At 41.2% G+C, this 21,254-nt stretch overlaps 1 protein-coding gene across 1 annotated transcript in view; it reads right to left on the bottom strand.

Annotated features, from left to right (window-relative positions):
- ITPR2 (inositol 1,4,5-trisphosphate receptor type 2) overlaps positions 1-21,254 on the bottom strand; it is a 255,879-nt gene that overhangs the window by 219,836 nt on the left and 14,789 nt on the right. The window contains exon 2 of the mRNA XM_065742442.1: positions 7,048-7,118. Within this exon, the coding sequence (XP_065598514.1) occupies positions 7,048-7,118 (71 nt within the window). The remainder of the gene's footprint in view (positions 1-7,047; positions 7,119-21,254) is intronic.

Genomic DNA, 21,254 nt, shown 5'->3' with positions numbered 1-21,254 from the left:
TGTCATACATCTCACTATCCTGCTCCTTCTGGCATAGCTAACGCAATAGATTACACAGGCATCCAGCTGCAAGCTATCACAGAGGCTAACAGCATTCAGTTCTGCATGTGTCTTCTCTAAGATTGATTAAAAAAAAAAAAAAAAAACTAGCAGCAAAAACAATGTCATAGAAAGTGAACTCCACCTTTGCCTCCTCAGCGCTCAGCTGACCACAGCTGAGCGTCAGCAGCTCCCGGCTGCCTCACAGCAGCAGCATCCCTTGCAAGGCTCTGACAGCTCATCAAAAACCAACCTTGTTGCAGCTCTGTTATATGGCATGTGAAAGCAGATGTTTTCACCGTCCAGCACAGAGCATGGGCCTGCAGACCCTCTTCTGCCCCCTGGGTGCCCCTGCCATGCGGGCTGCCACCACACTGCTTTATGCCCACTGCAGGCACTTTGATTACTTTTGCTTCACTTCCTGTCACAATTCTAACACTCAATGACAATATAAGTAAGATAACTGAAGAATATATTCTCATATATTCCCCATAGTCCCAGCCAGAACAACGTAATAGTAAGAGCATGTTGTCACCAACAAGAACGTAGTCCCACAGCATTTGGTTCAGTGAGGTCCCAGCACAGCCTACTGTCTTTAATGATGCTCATCTTCACGCTACCAAACAAAACAGAACGTATATAATTTTAACAAAGACAGACAGATGGAGGTGGCACAGAGAACTCATGGACACTGGTACAGGCCCTTGATCCTGGCCTGGCTATTGCCATGGTAGGCCCTCCTCCCAGGCATGGCCTCCACCTATAGGCCCTGCAGCTCCATCTGAGCTCATGAGAGGAGAGCTGGTCCTGAGGCAGCACAGACAGAAGAAATCAGTGTCCCCACACACTCTGCCATCCAAAAGACTGGGCAAAAAGAGAGCCAAAGGGTGCTTCTTTAAGTGTCTGTTCAATTGCTAATTGGCAACAAACTGTATTTTATGAAATTTGATAACTTGAGACTTTCAGGATTTTGGGGTCCATGACAGCCCTATAGATTTGAAACTAAGGTTTGAGAAACTCCAACTGAAATTATTCATCCAAATTTGACTTCTTTTAAAGTGATAAAAGATGCCCAGCCTTGCATGGTCCTATCAACTACTACTCTAGAAGCTAGACTTGAAATACGTTTTCCTTAGCAAATGTTGTTAATTTTTATTTCATATTCCAGAGGAAAGGAGGGGAAACTATTAATTAGCGATCAGGATCTCACGATGAGATTAACAAGAACATAGAAGTTTGCACATGCATTATAACATGAAACTCTTCCCTGACACAAATTATGATTTACAGATGTCAAAGATGTTAAATTATCAGCCCTCCACAGTTAACTGTCACAGACTGTCAAGCACTCTCTGAGGCCTAGCCCACAAGCTAGGGCCAGGTCACACAGGAAACACTATGAATGAGTAAGTGACCCTGCTGAATATAACAGCCTTGCATGTCATTTTTAAATACAGTGGAACCTACTCATTCCCTCACTACTGTCAAAAATCATCGGCATAGGTGGATTTTTCCCAATGCTATTTCTTAAAGAAATGAAAACATAAAACAAGTCCTACTTAGCCTCAGCCACACAGCTAAACCTGCAGCCATGCTGCACAACCTAGTTCTCCTGAGTTCCAGCCTAGCACTTAGTAGCTGAATTTCCAGTAACTGCTACAATCTGTATTACTGGCATTACATTCTCTGCAATTTAGAGACAAAAAAAAAAAATGATACTCTTTGTTCCAAGATAAGATTTGCCTTTTTTTCTTTCTTTCTTTTTAAGATTCCAGGTATATTAAAACCAGTTCATCTGTTTTTATTTTTTCCTGATCTTTTATAGTTACTTTTATGAGAGTAATAGTAGAATGATGTATTCAAGCTTCGGGACCTACACAACAGGGAATAAAAAAAAAGGAAAAAAAAAAAAAAAGCTATGCCTGCCCTGAAGAAGCTGTAGTTTAAATGAACAGGAAAAAAGAAAACTGTGATATAGAAGATTACAAAGCAATCTTCCAGTGCACACAGTAGATCCAAACAAAGTGCTGTCCTCCTAGAGGTCAGTGCAGTAACCTACTCACAAAGCAGACAGACTGCCTCCTCTGATATCTACGTCTGCCCACATGTCTGAGCCTGCAAAAATGCACAGGATCTCTTTCTATATTAGTGCTTTGAATAAAGCAACAGTGGGTAGAACAAACACATAACGTAGCACACCCTGACCAAAAAGCAGCTACACTCAGAAAGTCTGAAAAGGAAAATAACTCTTATCATGTCTCTTAAATATTTATTGACACTGTGTAAAAAATGGCTTAGAACAATATCAGTCATTTTTCTTCTTCCCTCCCTTTTATTTTTTTCTTTTTTTAAGTGCCAGAAATTCAGCTGTTATCCATCATGGAAGACTTCAGTGATCTGGAGAACTAGAGAAATTAACATATGCCTTTAGCTCATTAATTTCATTTAGGACATTTCAGTATTAGGACAAGAAGCACCTGGCTTCATCATTCCCTTAAATTTAACCACAAAACAGTAAATGTTTATTTTTTTCAGCATACTTCAGGAAACACATGTGGGACCAATTCTGCCCTCTTTCACAGTGATGGAAATCTGGATGTGCACGCTGATGAACAAAGAGCAACTCCAGGCTCACTACAGCGTGACTGAAGGGGAAATCTGAAACACAGCTTCTGTGTATGGACACAAAATGAAAAGGAACCACAGCTTTCCTCAGTTCAACAATACTGTTTTGTAGGATGTTCTAGAACGACTAGAATAGCTACCACCCACTCAAAAAACAAAAAGGAAAGTAAACACATAACAAAAATGAAACTGCTATTTTGAGACATCTCTTTACACTGGTTTTCAGTTCGAGCCAACAGCTCAGTACCTACATTTGATCTCTGAGTGAACCCCACAGGAAGGGTACAAGTAGATAGAAAACACGACTTGTTTTTTGGTTTGTTTTTTTCCTAGGAGGAGGGCAGAGAAAGGAGGTGGAATTATTAAAATATTACCAAAAAAAGAGCAAACAGTCCTCTAATGGTCATTTTCAAAGCTGGTCCTTGGAATCTAAATCTTGTTAGAAACATGCCTTTCTCACACTCCTCTGATTCGTTCGTAGGTCATGCTCTAACCTTACATCAACACCAGTTTCAGTTGTGAGTGATAGAAACACTGTAAACCATGCAGACAGCAGTTCTTGTTACTAAAGAGGCCCTACTCTTCCTGCTAGGCACTATTTTTAGTTGTGTATGTCTAATCATTCATGCCTAAATCATCTTTTCATGTCAAGAACCTGTTTAAAGAACTTCTTGTTTGTTTTACAAATTTTGAGATTTTAATTGAATCCCACTTGCCAGGAGATTCTTAGGGAGAAAAACATATATTTTTCTTACATGTCTTGGCTATATGGATGACTTTTAGCAGCTCTTTTGCCTCAGTGCTTTTGAGCAGAACTAAGAAATTTAACAAACTGTGGCAGAGATGTGCTTTTGGCTTCCCTCATAATACAAACAGCTAAGCACTACAGTGTTCAAAGTTCTCAGAAAAATTTTTGTCCTGGCCATGCTTCATATTTAATTGTTAAGATACTCTGACATAGAATCACAGAATCAGAGAGTTGGAAAGGACTTTTAAAGGTCATCTAGTCCAACTCCTCTACAATGAACAGGGATACCTACAGCTTGATGAGCCTGACCTCAAAAGATCCCGGGAACGGGGCTTTCACCATCTCTCTGGGCAACCTGTTCCACTGCTTCACTACCCTCACTGTAAAAAACTTTTTCCTTCTCTTTTATTTTGAAACCATTTCCCCTCGTACTATCACAACAGACCCTTCTGAAGAGCCTATCCCCTTCTTATTTCTTCCCTTCAGACACCAAAAGGCCATTCTCAGGTCCCCTCAGAGTCTTCTCTTCCCAGGGCTGAACAGCCCCAGCTCTCTCAGCCTGTCCTCCCAAGGGAGGTGTTCCACCCCTTGCATCATTTTTTGCGGCCCCCACCCTGGACATGCTCCAACAGGTCAGTTGGCCCTCAGTCTCTCCTGCACTGAGGGCTCCACATCTGCACACAGTACTCCAGGTGATGCCTCATCAGCACAGAGTAGAGGGGCAGGATCACCTCTCTCTCGTGCTGGCCACACTTCTGATGCAGCCCAGGATACAGGTGGCTTTCTGGGATGCAAGGGCACATTGCTGGCTCATGTCAAGTTTACCACCCACTAAATCCCCAAGTTCTTTTTGGCAGGGCTGTGCTCCATCCTTACATCCTCTAGCTCGTACTCATAGTGGGGATTGCCATAACTCAGATGCAAGGCCTTGCACTTCAATTTCTTGAACCTCAAGATGTTCATCGGAGCCAACTGCTCAAGCCTGTCTAGGTCTCTCTGAATGGCATTTCATCCCTCGACTGTTCCAACTGCACCCCACAAATTAGTGTCATTTGCAAACTTGCTGATGGTGTAGTGAATCCCACTATGTCAGTGATGAAGATGTTAAAGAGCATTGGTTGTTCATATTCTCAGGTCATATTTGGTCATACTCTTGGGAGGTCTGTACATGCTCATCACATGCTACCATCTCAGGGCTCCTATCCAATCTAGGCTGTTGCAGATATGTCATCCTCACTGCTGAGTGTCATCTATCCCAAGCTTGGGCAGAGCAAAAGTATTGGAGTGCAACACTAAATTCCAATTAGGCATCAAGTTTCTATTGTGTTCTAAGCCAAAATCAGGTTCACCAGGATTTGACTTACAAAACAACCAGCTACATTTCTACCGTTGTTGCAGACCTTCTTATATCTTCCACTTGTCGTGCATGAAAATGTTACTAGATGCTTAATGGGGCCCATACAGCCATGATGTTATAGCATGGTGGGTTGCATCTATTAAGACAACAAAACTCACTTTTGCACTAATTTTGCTACTCCTGAAGGCATTGCACGCTATCACTGCCAACAGTTCAAAATTGTCAAGTATGGGCATGTCCTATAGTGGAAAGGAGTGACTCAAAGAGAGGCTGCTGAAGCCAAAGATAGTTAAGAGGCAGCAATGAGGGGGAGGACAGAAGCAGCTAGTAACAAGATTTGGAGCACACAGCAAAAGGGAAGAGGGAGGTCCTGAGAAGTGGAAAGCTGAGCTAGAAGAAATGAAAGCTAGGATACTGGGCAGAAGAAAGAATAACGGAAGTCAGAGACAAGGGAATGTATTACAAAAGCAACAGAAAGAGGTTGCTACAGGAACAGAGCCAAAACTGCCTACAACTACCAGAAAACATTCTCCACTGAGTAGTTGGGATGGAACTCAGGATTACAGTCTTTGCAATCCCCTAACATTAGAAAACCACTGTAGATTTTCTGTATCTCATCCCATTCTGATATCTGACCTGTACACACATATGCATACTACAATCACCATTAGTGGCATGCCATTAGTGCTGAGAACTCAAAAACCCTGCCCAGACCTTCTTGATGCTGAAATCATGTTTTTTTGGAAAAACCCAACACAGAACATTATCATCTTTTTCCTTCTTTGTCCTTTCAAGCTAGGAAACAGAACTACAACAGAAAAACTCTACCTATGTAAAAAAATTCAAGCACTCTGAAGTTAGACAATGAAAAATTTAAGGTTGTCCTTTTAGCCTCTGTTCATCCTTTCAATTGTAAGCATTTCAACATACTCTGCAATTGCACTATCACATGCAAATCTCTTCCAATTACTCCTGTCTCATCTAGAAACCTGTATATGTTCTACTTTGGAATAAATCAAGGTGGTGAAACAAAAGAACTGCTATCCGAAGAATCCCCATCTGAAATTCACGCAGGATTCAAGCTGTGAATTAAACACAGTGACAAGATGAAATCACAGCTAGGTAGCTTAAAAGTCACATTGGAGAACAACATGCCATTTCTGCTGTAAAGTTATTCTATGATATTGCATGAGTGACTGAAATATATTTCTGTTGGTTTCTAAGTACACGTTCTCATGTTTTCAATTTCCAGTTTCCAAGATCTGCAGATGCGCTGAATCTCAGAGCTGGAACTGGAACTAGCTGGTGACATTTCCTGAATATATGATGGAAAATGCACCTTGAATACTCTATGAAAGAAGAGCTTCAGTGCATCAATATTTTAAATGCAATTGTTTTTGCAACAATAGCATATACATCTACAGTATAATAAATACTAGACATGAAATGAGGTTCAACAACTATGTGCTACCTCTTGAAATTGACACAATCAGCAATAGCCTGGGACAATAAATTTATTTCACTTGCTATAAACCAAGAAAGTCAAAACTGTCCTTGTAACAGGTGTGAAACAAAGTCTATTTAAGCCAACAGAGGTCTGGATCAGTAAGGCTCTGTTTTGGTGCAGCTAGATCTTATCACTTAAATTAAGTACAGACAAGTCCCTGAAAGGTTGTATTTCCTCCCCCAAGCATAAACACAACTTCTAATACCACAAGAGTATTTTTGGCATTCAAAAAGTAAAAACTGCATGTTGTCCGTGCTTTGTTATTTTTTCCATCAAGTAAAAAAGTGGAATGAATTATCTGCATTTACAAGCTCGTGTCTAAAAAAGCTGAGAAAAATGAGGCCTAGTTAAAAGCAAAAGAAAAATAAAAAGCTGACAAAATATTTGGGGGTAATCCTTAAAATGTTGGGTTATCTTCTAAAAAAATAAGTACATCAGCAGCTCTAATAGTCATAAACCTCATGAGGTTATTTTCCATCTACAGTGAGAGCAGAGCTGGAACAAGGAGCTGCTCCCAAAGTAAGGGATCTGCACCCAGCAGGCAGACAGAATAATCAGTTATTTGACCATAAGCAGGTTAGTCCTTTTCCCTATGTTCTCCATCTGCCCCAGTGCCTTTGACAACTTGGCATTTTTTTCTCTAAACTGGCCTTTCACATTCCAGCTAGAAACTTAAGCAACATGTTCATCAGGACTTCTGGGAAGGTACATCTTTGCCCAGAAAGTTAGAATGTGCTTTAATTAAAAAAACAATGATCCTCATTTACTGACCTCTGAACTTCTTGGGTGGGTTGGCAAGGTCACCCGCGTCCGGCTGAACCACGCATCTGTCATCCACTAACCTAAAAAACAGAAGTTATTACTAAAACATGTGTTTGAGAGCAGAATACATAAATTAGGACACACAAGTCACACCTTCAGTACAGAAATTTACACATTTTTCCAAATTAAGCCAAAAAATTGAAGCTGTGTTTGTATCAGATATGAGAAATGATGTTTAAAGTCCAGCAGCTTGGCCCTAACCCTGCTTGCAGATTCTTGCATCTGCTCTGAGGCCTTTCAAAGGCAGGGAGTGCAAGCAGCCATCACTTCAGTACAGGAGTATATGCCGACCTGCTTACACAGCCAGGGGAGTTTGCCAATGGCTCACTGTTTTCACAATACTGTTTTAGCTAGAATTTGAATACAGAGTCTGACAAAGCACATCAGATTTCAGTCTTCAAGCACTCTTCTTCAGTTTCCAAGTTTTTTAGAAGGGGTACGTGAAATCAAGACTCAGCCCTGACCAAAACTCACAGGAGCACATTTTCCTTTAGTAGAATGATTAAGTGTTTACATAACCCACAGCTTAAAATATAAATAACAAACTAAAACTAAACATATTTTTTGCAATATTTTAAAAGTTAAATAAACAACACAATTAAAAAAAGATTGTAAGCCCCACTTAGAAGATAAAAAAATTGCTAATCTTATCAGAGAACTTCCTAAGCATAAATTTAGCTTCCCTTCAGGAAGCATCTTGTAAACAATCTGCCTGTTTCAAACAGCCATTCATGGTTAAGGGCACAGAACTGTCCTGCCACTCAGTAATACAATTCGAATTGTAGCAGTATCTTCCATGGGAAACTGACAGAAAATGCACAATTAGGGTTCATCTCAATTATGAAACAGATGCATTCAGCTTCCACTCAAGTTGAAGGATTTGTACCACAAGACCAATTCACAAGCATGCCCATGGATTTCACATCTCTAATAGGACAGTAAAAATTTTTGAAGTCAGCATCTCTGTTCTCATAGCATATTTGGTGGCAAATCTGGAGTTTCTGTGAGGATAGAGAAGCAAAAGGGCATCCAGAGGACCCAAGGCCTCACAGAGGTGTGCTTTCTGCACAGGTTTACATCGTGGGGCTTAACAAGATAAAAGCAAGGCCTGGGTGGCAGGATTTAGGAAGAGTCAGTCCTACGAGATGCTTTTTGTGTATGATCTAATGTGCAAAAGCATTCTATAAGCAGTGCCTAAAAACTGCAATCACAGAAAAACCAGGGCTGGACAAGACTATGTCTACTCTTCTTGGCCTGAGTTAGGCCTGAACAGTAATACCTTCATCACTCTTGACAGATATCTGCATAATTTTCTTTTCAAGTCTGCCAGTGGCAGAGCATGGCTAAGACTGAAGCCAGAAGGCAGGAGAGCAGCCAGGCCTCGGCCTCTCCTTCCAATGCCCCACTCCTTACTCACTCCCTCAGTCACCCTCTCACAAGGCCAGACACAGTCATATTAGGCACTATAGCTGCAGCACTTGCTAGGAACTACTAATTGGAGCCTCTTGCAGGAGGTAACTTCAACATCTAGCTGCATTTCAAATTTCACCAACTTCAGTGACTTTTTGAAAGCAGGAGAATCAAAAAGGATAAATGCTAAAATGTCTCGCCAAGGCATTCTCATGTCAAATACTCCCCACTCTACAAAATCCCCCCAAGGAAGTCTGAATGAGCCCATGAGGTTTAACCCTTAAACAGAGGCAGGATGGAGGGCGGTATGTGGGAAGTAGCGTGACTCACAAGGCACATCCTGTGCTTCTTGGTGACATCTGTACCCAAGAGACAACTCTAACTGTGGATAAAATGTAAAATGCTCCTAACAGCACCCCAATACTGTAACAAAAGCCATGTACAAAACACGGTGTCAGCGTTGAGAAAAACTAACAGGATCCTGCACACCCTCTGAGATGGTGAGCTGCAGCGTTCAAATGCATGCAGGACTTCCTAGGCTCAGAACATAGACATTAAGTACTTATTACTCATCACTTTCATTTAAGCATTGTCTAAAGGCACAAAGGACCATAAATGAGTTCTGCGGTCATCAGGGACCAAAGACATCAGACAAGGCAGACAAAGGAGAACGAAATGGCTACTGCTCCCATCCCATGGGCAGGAAATGACAGCTAAAACAGATTAATTGATGCGGGGCAGCCACACAGCAGAACTGAAACATCTCCTGAGGCCTTGTTCAGCTTCTGGCACCTTTGTTTCTTACAAAGTACCTTGCCACACAGGGGAAAAAAAAGAAAAAATTGAATAAAGTACTGCTTTATCTGTACAACAGTCTTCCTGCAATTTAATGACCAATATTTTCATACAATGAACGTACTCCAGGAGTTTCAGGAGCACTCAGAGGCACTTATTATGGTACTGTAGAGAGAGCTGAGTTTCCCGCAGCTCACAATGTGAGGGCTTCAGCCCCTGCTGCAGACTGGGGCAAAAGGGGCCCCTCAAACACTGAGCACTCTTCCTGAGTGCAGAACTCAGTATACTCAAATCCCATTTCTTAAAGAGGGGCAGAGAGCAGCTGAAGCCTACCACGTAGATGCACTGAACAACCAGTAGTAACAATCCACACAAAATGCAAGCAATTAATCCAAGTGGTGAAATCAAACAACAGACTTGACCATAAAAGATCCTGGGCATCTGCAGCTTCCATCAGACCACAGCACAGCATCTCCAGCATTGCTTACTGTTTTGCATAGGAGGCCGAAGACAGCTAATAAAGACTTCAGTTATAAAGGAAGAATTTACTATATTATAAAGTAAATGTGTTCACTACCTAAATACTGGTCTAAACTACTCAGCAAATACTCAAGTCACTGTGGTACTAAAAAGGTTGTGTAGACTTTGAAGGGTTTAATTGTTTAATTCTCAATCTAGACTACTTTGTGCCTCCTGTTATCACTTAGTACCTGTCAGATACATCATGACCACATTTCAGTTTTCTATATGCAGTTGGCTGCATATAAAGGACAAACAAGTTCCTTACACGTGTACAACATAATCTTTATTTGTGCACATTCTTCTTTGAACACAACAAGTATCTGCCTTGTGCACAATACCACTGTGAAATCGCTGCAGAGAAGTGGTAATTAAGTTGAAGAGTAGCTCAGCGGTGCCGCAGATAAATCATCAGTCAAATCACAGTAACAACTGTGGCAACAGACCTTTACGCATAGCCCTTTGTATTCAATAATTGCAGAACTAGGATCTGGAAGTAAAAACCTTTATGGGACAGCTTGTCTTAGCTGACCAACCACTGAAGCTAGCAAAAGTTTTTCCGCTCAATTCAGAGGAAGTAAGGGTAGCTCCTCACTGTGCCACTCACAGGCAGTGAAGTCACTGACACCTCACACTAGCATGTACCAAAGTCACACTGAAAAAGAACTAAAGCTAGCTAAACCATGTCCAGGAGGGAAGGCCTGCTTCTTAGTGGAGAAGAAGCAACTCTGAACCCCCTGCTAGTATAAACCAAGGTAAGTGCACCGTATAGCGTGAAGCAGTCAAAGCTTCAACCTGTACGGAGTTCTACAGGCATCTTCTTCTTCCTTCATCTGTTATGGTTAAATCTGCCCAAGTGCTCCACGTGTAAAACCAAACATGTTCAGGTGCATTCAATTTAACAATATCTTGCGGCAATGAAGTCCATCTATAAGGTGACACCTGTCTGCAAACGTACTTACAAGCAGTGTTAAACATACCGTCACTCCTATTTGGTGTTTTGACATCAAGAAGACAGAATCCACTTCTCTGAATACTGTTCATTATTTGCATTCAGAATGTGCCTGAAGTCAGCTTCAAACATCTCATGTAGCCTCTACAATTGCTCCACTCCAGGCCTGGACACTGAATGGAAACAGGTAAACAACAACTTGGGGTAATTCCCACTGCTGGGAACAGCAGCAACCTTTCTAGGGACTTCTGTTGAAAGAAAAAAGCAGAACGTGTGTGCACAACCAGTGGGTCTTAATGTGTATCCTGGGAAAGAGGAGGAAGAATTCAATGGTGGGAAGAGGACTACAGGTAAGAGGTACAACTGATAAGGCAGGTATGTTGGCAGAAAATATTGATAGATGGGTTTATAGCATGGGTGCCCAACCTTCTGGATTGCCTGAGCCACACAGAGTGAAGAGGAACTGCCTAGAGTCAATCCAGAAGGAATGCCTCCTATTTATTTCCATGGAAACTACAACAGATAAAAGAGCACAATAACACTATTTGATAGTGCACATTCTTAGCTACAAAACACTCTTTTCCAACATAGTACTACCATTAGCTATGTATTTTTTACCAGGGATGAACAAGAGCTGCATGCTGTGCTCATAAAAATCTGCACCAGCAGAGGTGACCCTGCTCAGAAATTTTTGATGAAATTTCACTCTTCCTGTGCTTCATCCTCAACAACAGTTGGTCACAAATATACGTACTGCCAAAAAGCGATGACCTGATAAGGTCATGAAGTGAAGATTATTTCTCTCTGGTAAGATGGGGATTTTTGAAAGTCCAGTGAAGAGACAGGATCAGATTTTTGAGATGCATGTCTCATTTCAACTCAATATGTTCCATTTGAAAATTTGCCGGTAACATATTTATATCAACTGAAAATGGTCTTGCAAACATAAAGCAATTTGTTTTCCAATCTGGAAACCTACCCTCAAACTCCTTCATCAAAATGGAAAGCACAGCTGCATATTCTTCACTCTTCACAGATCTACGTCCAGCCAGTGTACCAAAATTCACACAGTTCTGTGCCATCACTGGAGTCAGCACTGCTCAGCACTGACCTCCCCACACCCTGCTTTCAGTCGACACAGCATTAATAGTCACTGATGGTTTGGCTGTTGCTGAGCAATGGGTACACGTCCGGGCCTACTTGGTAGGGAACAGTCACCACCTTTATAGTGCATGGTGGGAGCAGCTGCATTGCCAGTCACACTGGGCTGCACGCAGCCTGCAGGCCACAGGTTGGACATGCCTGGTTTCTAGGTATGAATCATATATGCTGGATAAGCCTTCATGTCCTACACACCATTTGGGTTATCTAACACAGCCTAAAGGTGAATATACCACAAGTTTCTGGGAACTTGCTGCTGTAGCACAAGGGTCAAGGCATGCTGTATGGCAATGTTGGTAGGAAGAAAAATGTAAGAAAAAAATACTATAGTGGAAAAGAGATTATGTTGGATTTTGTGAATTTTAGGGCTCTTTCATCATGTTAGGTGTCTTTTAGATTGCCTAGAATATCAGCTGCATAACCTATATCCATTTAGCTTACAAGAGGGGACAAAAATACTAGCATATTATATCCAGCTACCTCACACATGTAACTATCCTAGGTTTGTGTGACTAGTTAAAAAGCACAAGAGAGCTACTGATGTCTAATTATTTTAACACATGTGGATGTGCAGAACTAAACTTGGTACTTTACATATGTAGAGTTTTATTATCCCTTTAATAAACAAAGCCAGAGCATGTTAGAATGAAAACACTTGCTCCCTTGTTGCCCAGCTTTTACTCTCATAGTTCCTGTTATTATCATTTCACTGATTTTCTCAGCAGTAGGAACAGGGGACAACATTGACAATAGACGTCAGCAAGAGAAGCTGGACATTTTAATTGCTAGTGGAGCTGGACGTTTTAATTGCTAGTGGAGCCAAGGCCAACCTTTGTTCAGCATCAGTTCACAAATCATGCTGAGACAATGTTCCAAAGATTTGATCTCAGCACCCTTTCATGAGCAAAGAAACAGCCCTCAAAACCTCCCCTTCTTTTATTCCACAGCCATGCCTTCGCACACAGAACCTCCCTACTAGAAACATTCCTCTAGAACACCTTCAGCCCAAAGCACCTCTCCCTAACTGCAGCTCTCACCCACAGAGCCTCTCCCGTGCTCCCCGCATCCCAGCATGCAGTAGCCACTCAGGAAGAGAGGTGCTAGTCATACTACTAAGGAGCCAACCAGTAACAAACAATAGGTTATTAAAATTTTGCTGCCCTGGAAATCAAGTACCAAATACCCAAGTGCCAAAACAATCAGGTCCACCCAGTTTTTTGCCAGGTCCACCCACTTTTCATTTCATATCTTCTCTTATCAGGCATCTAGGTCAGCCCACTTCTTGCTTGCCTCAAGCAGTCTGCTGCCAAAACTGGAGTTATTATACCTCACCCTTCCCAAGATGTGAGTTCATACTCCTTTTTGAATACCAATCCCGATTCAAATGATTTACAGCTTTATGATTTAGCTCCACTGAATGAAATTTTCTTCTTTTCTCCTGTCTCCTTCCTCTCCAAAGCTTGATTTTTCATCCTCTTCATATCTGCAATCTCTTTTACACAATAAATGCATAACATGCCAATGAGGCACAGCAGTAAAGAGAGACTAGTCTGACTCTTGTTTGCCTCTAACTTTCATAATTTCACTCTTCTTTTTTGGAACAAATCTTAATTAGTACAAGCACAAACCACAGGTTGAAAGAAGCTATTAAATAAACACCCCAACTCTGGGAAAACTATCAAACAAAAAACCTTCTGTACATCCGAAATATTTCAAACAGCTGACAAACTTCATCGCAAGCCATCCTCAGCGTAAAACAAGAATGAGGGTGTATTTTATGCCAGATGCACAGACAGGAACACTCAGTGGATCTTACCACGCTGAAAAATGCTTGTGTTGGTTACTCAGGGTTTTGCTATTTAACACCGAAGAGACAGAGGGCACAAAGAACAGTACCAAGCACATATTGGGAAATGGAGCAACAGCATGCCAGCAGGCAGTGCCAAAGCTGCATTAACAATTGCACTAACAATTGCACTAACAAGCAGCCCTGCAGATTTTTCTTATCTGATATATCCTTGTAACTGTACCTGCACGCTAACATGTCAGAGGGGGAAAAAAGTTTTGCCTGTTCAATTAAGTACTGCAGCTATAAATCCTGAATGTCACTCTGTTATTCTTTTGTATTGTGTTATGTCCAGTCATGCCTTTAGTTTGTAAAAGCTTCAGAAACCCCTTCAGTAGAATGTTTGTCCATTTTATAGCTATATTTAGTTTTAAAACACTGTGTAAATTAAAATAAATAACAATAGAGTTCAAATAATTGGTAATAATAGAACACAGTGCTACTTAAAGATTGCAGTGCAGGGGAGGAAACATAATTCCTAGATTTCAGCCTTAATTCTGCCATTTTCTTAGCCTGAATTAACTGGGGCATACTTATTTTGCCCAGGAAATAAGCATTTGAACTTTCTAGTGGTACAAAGCATCATTATTTACTGTTGACAAAATAACTCAGAAACAGCAAGGAGAGGAGAAGAAGACAGGCACTTCCAGAGGGTGGCAATATCAACCTTTTCTAGGATGGATAGGAATAGGAGATGCAGAACAGGATGATTAAACACCTGGACATGGACTCCTCTCTCCCCCTTGTCCATCTGCTGTTTCTGATACAGTTTGTTTCTAAAGATTCCAATCACCAAGGTGTGGTGGGAACAAAAGAGAAAAAGCTTTCAGTTTCATTTAAGCTTGCTCAGCTAGGACATTTATGAGGGACCATTTTAGCTAATTACACACCAAATAAAGAAGGTAAAGAGAGCTGCACAAACAATATTTTGCTAACACCGGAAATCTGTTTGTTTTAATAAAAGACTTTAGAAAGTGGAACATGGTATAAATAAATCCAAAAAAGTCACCCTCTGCTCATCAGCTGTGCTACAGCATGTTTGAGGTATTATCCCATATAAAGTATACAAGCAAAGCCTAAACTGAGGCTTTATATTCACATTCTTCAGGGCAGAGACCACATACCACAAATGTCCATGATAATCTCCAAATATCCCTGTATTTCTTTTAAGAGCATCCAAAACATCCTTCAAAGTTTTTAAATTTGATGTAACTTTGGTGGTACCTCTACTTAATCTTTAATCCTACTAGCAACACGCTGAACGCAAAAACTGTAACGAGCCCAGGATTTGGCCCAACACAAACAGGGTGCTATGTTAAGCAGCTTAGGAGCTACTTAAACAAATAGTTTTAACTCTGCTTGTTTACACATTATAATTATCCGTAACATGTCTGCAACTCAGCCCTAGCAATGCAAGAAAGTCACGGTTGAGGCAAAAGTATGACGTGCGTTGACACAGCACACATTAGAAGCACTGACACTGTAACGACCACTAATTACTAACAGGATTTTCAGAAGTAGGCAAACTTACGTTCTTAAAATGCATATAAAGACGTAAGTCACAAATTTGTCTTTGTCAGGCCAAGTAACTTCCATTTCTACAGTACGTGAGTGATTTCAGAAGGAGCTCCTATTAACAGCATATCTGGACTCAAAAGCAAGCAGGCATGCAGAATTCGTTGCAAGGCTATTCAGCCCCAGGCAGCAAAGCACAAATAATAAATAGAATAGAATAGAATAGAATAGAATAGAATAGAATAGAATAGAATAGAATAGAATAGAATAGAATAGATCATAATCAACAACAATTCTGCATTCAACTCATACCAGAAGAATTCATGCTTTTTATTCAGCCTTGTCTACAGCTGTAATGCACATTTGTGAGCATCCACTTGAAAAGTCTGTATTGATGTACAACATGCTAGTGAAAGGAAGTAGAAAGGTTGAGTTTTCTAGCATTCTCACTATGAAATAATTTAATGAAATTGAAAGGTTTACTCAGAAAAATAGTGTTGAGAAGTGCCAACATCAGTCAAGCGATAAAAGATTAAAAAAAAAAGAAAACTTCATCACTGAAAACGGGAATTAAGGCGTTCACACCCACACATCAGAAAGGCAACTCATTATATAAAGGGTGAACAAGCAAAGGAAGATAATTAGGAAACTTACATTTAGCTGAAATACTACAAGGTAAAAAATATCTCTGTTTAACTAAAGAAGCCATTCTCAACTGCTACACAGCTCAGCAATTTTTGTGACAATAATATATATATAGACAAAAAAATAACAACGTATGTAAATACACAGAACATACAAATGTAAGCACAACCTGGAATTTAGGTCCTGGACATCAAATTGTGTTTTTCTGATCTTGTAGCATATAAGTAATAACCCTGTCATTGCATAAAACTGTGCATATAAAACATTTCTTTATCAAAATGCTGACCAAAGTCCTGTTTTCCAAACTTGGTTACACATTAGGAACCGAAGAAGGATCTACTTGATTTCAGAGGTCTTCAGAAGGCAGCAAGTCCAGAGCTAGCACAAACACATGCAATTCCAAGGAAGTCAGTCAAGCAGCACTATTTGATAGCAACAAGGAGCCTGTCCCATGGCTTTTAATATCTGTTCTTCAGTGTGTCATGGCTCAGCTATCCCAGGGCCTCACCCCAGTGCAGATAGGCACTATTGTGCTGCCACCCTCACACCCCAGGACTTGTGTCATTACTTCTGGGAAAAAATCTGAGCTTGACTCCAGGACACAAACCTTGCCCATTCAGAACCTATTGGTGAAAGCAGTGCTCTGGAAGCAGACCGCAGACCTGTTTTCTTTCAGATAAAAGAACACAGCTCACAGCTGAACAGTGTTAGAACCACAACGCTGTATCCAGCAGGTAAATCAGTTCTCAGAATCCCACTGCTGGTTTCATCACTGACTTCTGCCTGCAGGGACTTGGACTTGGCTCGTGAGATCTGTCTGAAAGAGGTCTGTTGATTCTTTGATATGTGTCCAGCTCTCATTGATGCTAATGAGAATTATGCACAGCTATTAAAGCATAAGAGAACATTTTACATCAACACGTGTTCCAATTTTCTAAACAAAAGAGTGTTTTCTTTTTTAATTTTCATTTTGCAATGATAAATGTTTACAAATGTTTGCAGCTGGGCCAGGTACCCTTGCAGATTTCTCTTTGCTTTTTTGTTTCTTTGGCGCAAAATAAACAAGTCTTCCAAACAAAAAACACCTGGAAAACTACTGTTACATTTAGTTGGTTTTAAACTAAGCAAAGCCAGTTTCTCACTGGGACAGATCATTTTGGGAGCTGTTCCAGATTATTTCAGTGCTGCTTTCCCAGTAGCTGGGAGCAGCTCTTGAAGCATTTTGCCACACCTACACCCAACCTGTACCTGCTCGCTTAAGAGCAGTTAAAGGCAGCAATGTGGAGTAGCAACCCATAGAGGAAATGGCAGGAAATGCTCCTTCCATACGGTGAAGTAGCTGGGAAGTGGGAGAGTCAAGAAACAGCAGCTCTAAATAAGATGGCAAGACAGCAACTTCTGTGAAGGTGTAAAAGAATCTAGTGAATTGCAGTACTGGCCCTGAGAATCTTTCGTAATTATTATTTTAATATGGGAAAAAAATGCCATAATAAGCAGATTCCTATTTCAGAAACTCTTCAGCCCTTCCCCAAATTGACCTCAATGTGAATGGCACCCATTTTGGCTTCAATGCAGCAAGGCTATCCCTACAACAGCAAATCAAACATGCCCAAGAACATTCCCAGGCTATTAGGTGAAGCAGCACAGAAAAGCCCACATCTATACCACCAGAGTCTCATGCTGAAGACAGGGTGGGGTGGTCATACTCTCCAGGAGTCCTCCTGCTCCCATACAGATCTTGGTGACAGCATGAGCACAAGTGACAAGGTCATGCCAGGAGCGGTAGGGGTAGGTCACTGCAACAGACACCTGTGAGCTCGTGTTAATTTATTAACACTGATGCAGCTGGAGGACTTTTGGAAAATGGTCTCATTCGTGACCCAGTGTCCACTTGTGCTCTCAGAGTCAACACTATTTAGCTGAACAGGGAAAGCATTTTTAATCATCACATAAATATCAGAGCAGCAACTGCTGAGTGCTGAACAACGCTGACTCGCAGGCTGTGCTGTCAGGTGTCCAAATGTTATATCACCTTCTGAGGTGTGTCTTAACAACAAGTTTTGTTACAAAGATGTGAATTTGGCCTTTTACTTGAAGGCCCTCCAGTTCTGCAGCATTCTTTTCAGCTGAATCAAAGCGTTTCAAGGTCTCTTCATACAGTTAATCCTGACACCATAACAGAGGAAAAGTGCCTGCAAGTAATTGCTTTCTGCTTGGAGAACTAGAGTTCTGGATCAATTACATGCAATAACCAGGAATTAAGTGGCAGGCAAATAAACCGTATCTTCTGGAAAAGCTTACACTTCAGTGATACAGCCAGTGGAAGAATGGAATCCATTTTTCCTTTTAAGTGTATTACCACTGTGCAAACACTTATATTATGATCCTATAAAATCCACATTTTTAACGATACAAGCTACATTTTACCTGAGGAAGTTCCAGGACAAGTAACATGTTTTGTTATGGATCAGACCTCAAAGCACTGTTATTCTCAAGCAGGCAATGATGCACCTTCTCACTCCTATACCAAAATATATACATCATAAACCAAAGAGAAAGCAGCTTGAGGGTTACAATTAAGTCATATTGCGAATGTTTTTAAGGTCAATGGCAATTGACTCTAGAATGACTAAGAAGATAGCACACATTTTATTCCAAGTCTTGTCTTGGTCTCTTTACCTCTTCTAATGGTTTATATCTCAATGCTGTATGAATACACACACACACATATATATATAACTCTGCTTTTATTGAACAAGAGAAGAGCACATGTTTCTTGCTGTCACTGCTGCTGAGAAATACGAAAGATGGCCTTCAGAAATTACATTTCAAAACCAGAATACCAAAAGAACAAATTCACACATGATTATTTATTTTAAATCTCATGATTTTTCAAACCTATCTCTTTAGTTTGTGGGGGATCTGACTCATAATTTTCAGAAACAAACAGGAAACACAGCAGACATCTCCAAGTATTTCCTCTCTCCACCCCACCACCGGCCTTGTCTTTTACCTCACTTCTGGATGCTTTATTATCCCTTTCACCACATCAGCAATGAAATGGCACTGCACTGAACTAACTGTATTCAGACATGCAAGAGCTTCTCTTCTTCCACCTCAACCCAGGGCAGAGGTCCCTTCCTTCCCATGGCGTCAAGGCCACTTTGTGGCCTCCACAATGACAGATGAGAAAGCCAAGGTGCTCCACCACACTTGGCTCTGCTGCAACCACAGTACCTAGAGGAGTACCATGGAGGTACGACCTTGAAAGTACAGTTCAAAGGCGAGCTGCCTCATCTCAGTGCCCAAGGGAGCCTGAGCAGCTGGCAGAGGCACCTGCAGCCTGTCAAGAGTGCCAAGCTCAGCCAACCAGTCCCCACCGGTCCACTGAGGGCTTGGAGCAGCGGAACAGGATGAAAAAAGTGCTACAACGTAATGTACCAGGAAGGCTTTTTTACATCACTTAGTTTACTGCAGTGCTTCCTTTCATTGTATATGTGGGAAAAAAAACATTTCCCCTTCTCCCTTCACCATCGTAACTCATCACAACAGCAGGCAGGCAATGGCTGTGTGAGCCCAGCCAGCAGGAGGCATGGCACGGGATGGAAGCCAGGACAGGCTTGAAGGCACCCCAGGGAAGAGTCCTGAGCTGCAACCTGCAGGGAAGCACGGGAGGTTTCTTGGCTGGCTCTGCTAAACAAGTCCATCACCTTCTGCAGTGAAGGGAAAAATGGTACATAATATTAACAGCGATGGGAGAATAAAGAAAATAATGAACAGGTTTACCAAAGACTACACAACAACCATAGGGAAGATAAGTGAGGTTGGAACAAAGTGGGTGACAGTAAGTGGCCACTGTAACTGGCTTTTGTCAACAAATTGTTGCAAGATAATCTCTTCTAAGCTCCCTTCTCTCAATATGATAAGGGAGGAATAAGGAACACAGAGGTACGCACTCAAATCCTACACACTTCCCTCTTCAAAGATGTCAGTTATCTAGGGCCACTCTATTATTTTTCAATGAAAAAGGTAAGTAAGCATGATACATTTTAGTGGCCATTCAGAGGAACTTGTTGCACCTTTCAGGACACTTCCTGTACTCCATCTCTTCCTAATAGGTGGACAGTGTTATGGGTAATTGCAGGCAAGCCTAAGTCCCTAAGGTCTCCTTAATGTTAACCTAAAACATGGTGCAATCCATGCTACCCTGGCTCTAACAATGACTTTGAATAGCAGCAGCAATGCTGCCCTGCTGGACACTTTCCCTGCAAGGGTATCCTGGACAAAAGAGCATACCAAAGTTCAAATCTAGTTTCATGTTATACAAACTAATTGGTGTACATAACCCCTGTTTAAAATGTTCTGTTAAAGTCAATCTAGTGTTGCGCAACAATATTCAGAAGAGAAAAGCCATTCTAACCTTTTCCTTATCACTCCACAAGCCTCCTGGACTGCTACACTTTATCACAAGATAACCCACTGCCTGGCACATTAAGATTAAAAACCCGCTCGCTGCCTTAGCTACAATTCTCTATTCATTCATGCATAATAAATATCAAATACTCAGCTATGAGCTGATCTGAAGAGATAGTACGACACCCCACCCCAAATCAGCTCCATTTTTATCACCTTTCCAGATTTCATTACACAATCACAAAGCCAAGCAACTATCTCTACAGTGCAGCTTTGTGTATGGTTATATGGGTCTTTCTCCAAGTCAAACAGCACTACATTGTCTGGGATAATCTCAACCATTCACATAAACAACTTGTCTGCTATATTTTGATTAACGCTTCCTCTTATGAGGACATTGAGATGCTTCAGCCTGAGCAGCACAAAGTCTGGCCTCCTGCTACAACAGACCTTCTGGGCTCAAGCTTTTTCTGTCACTGGGAAATGCAGCTGCCAGCCTTGCCCTACATACCTCTCAGAAGCAGAGCTCTATTATTTTCCAGTTTGACACACAGAATCAAAACGGCATTGGCTTAGGTGACGGCTGACACTTTTTTGAGTGACACTCATACATCACAACATCCAATAAAAAGACTAAGCTGACCCAAATGCAGGAAAGAGCAAAAGTAAACATCAGTTCTGTTCATTCATTTCACGTTACAACCTTTCAGAGGCTGACGGTCTCCAAGCAACAGTCAACTCAGCTAGCACAAATCATGCACTAAATTGTTTAAGTATATGAACTCACATTGCTTGGAGAGAGCTAAGAAGCACTCACATAAACTGTTTTGACGGTGAACAGTAACATGTAGCTATTCATAAAAAATAGCTTGCAGAATAAATGCATATCCACAGCCTCAG

Source organism: Cyrtonyx montezumae, unplaced genomic scaffold (assembly GCF_038088225.1).
Source record: "Cyrtonyx montezumae isolate F1298 unplaced genomic scaffold, pur_monq_1.0 scaffold_3, whole genome shotgun sequence".
NCBI lineage: Eukaryota > Metazoa > Chordata > Aves > Galliformes > Odontophoridae > Cyrtonyx > Cyrtonyx montezumae.
This window is presented reverse-complemented; position numbering and strand designations above follow the sequence as displayed.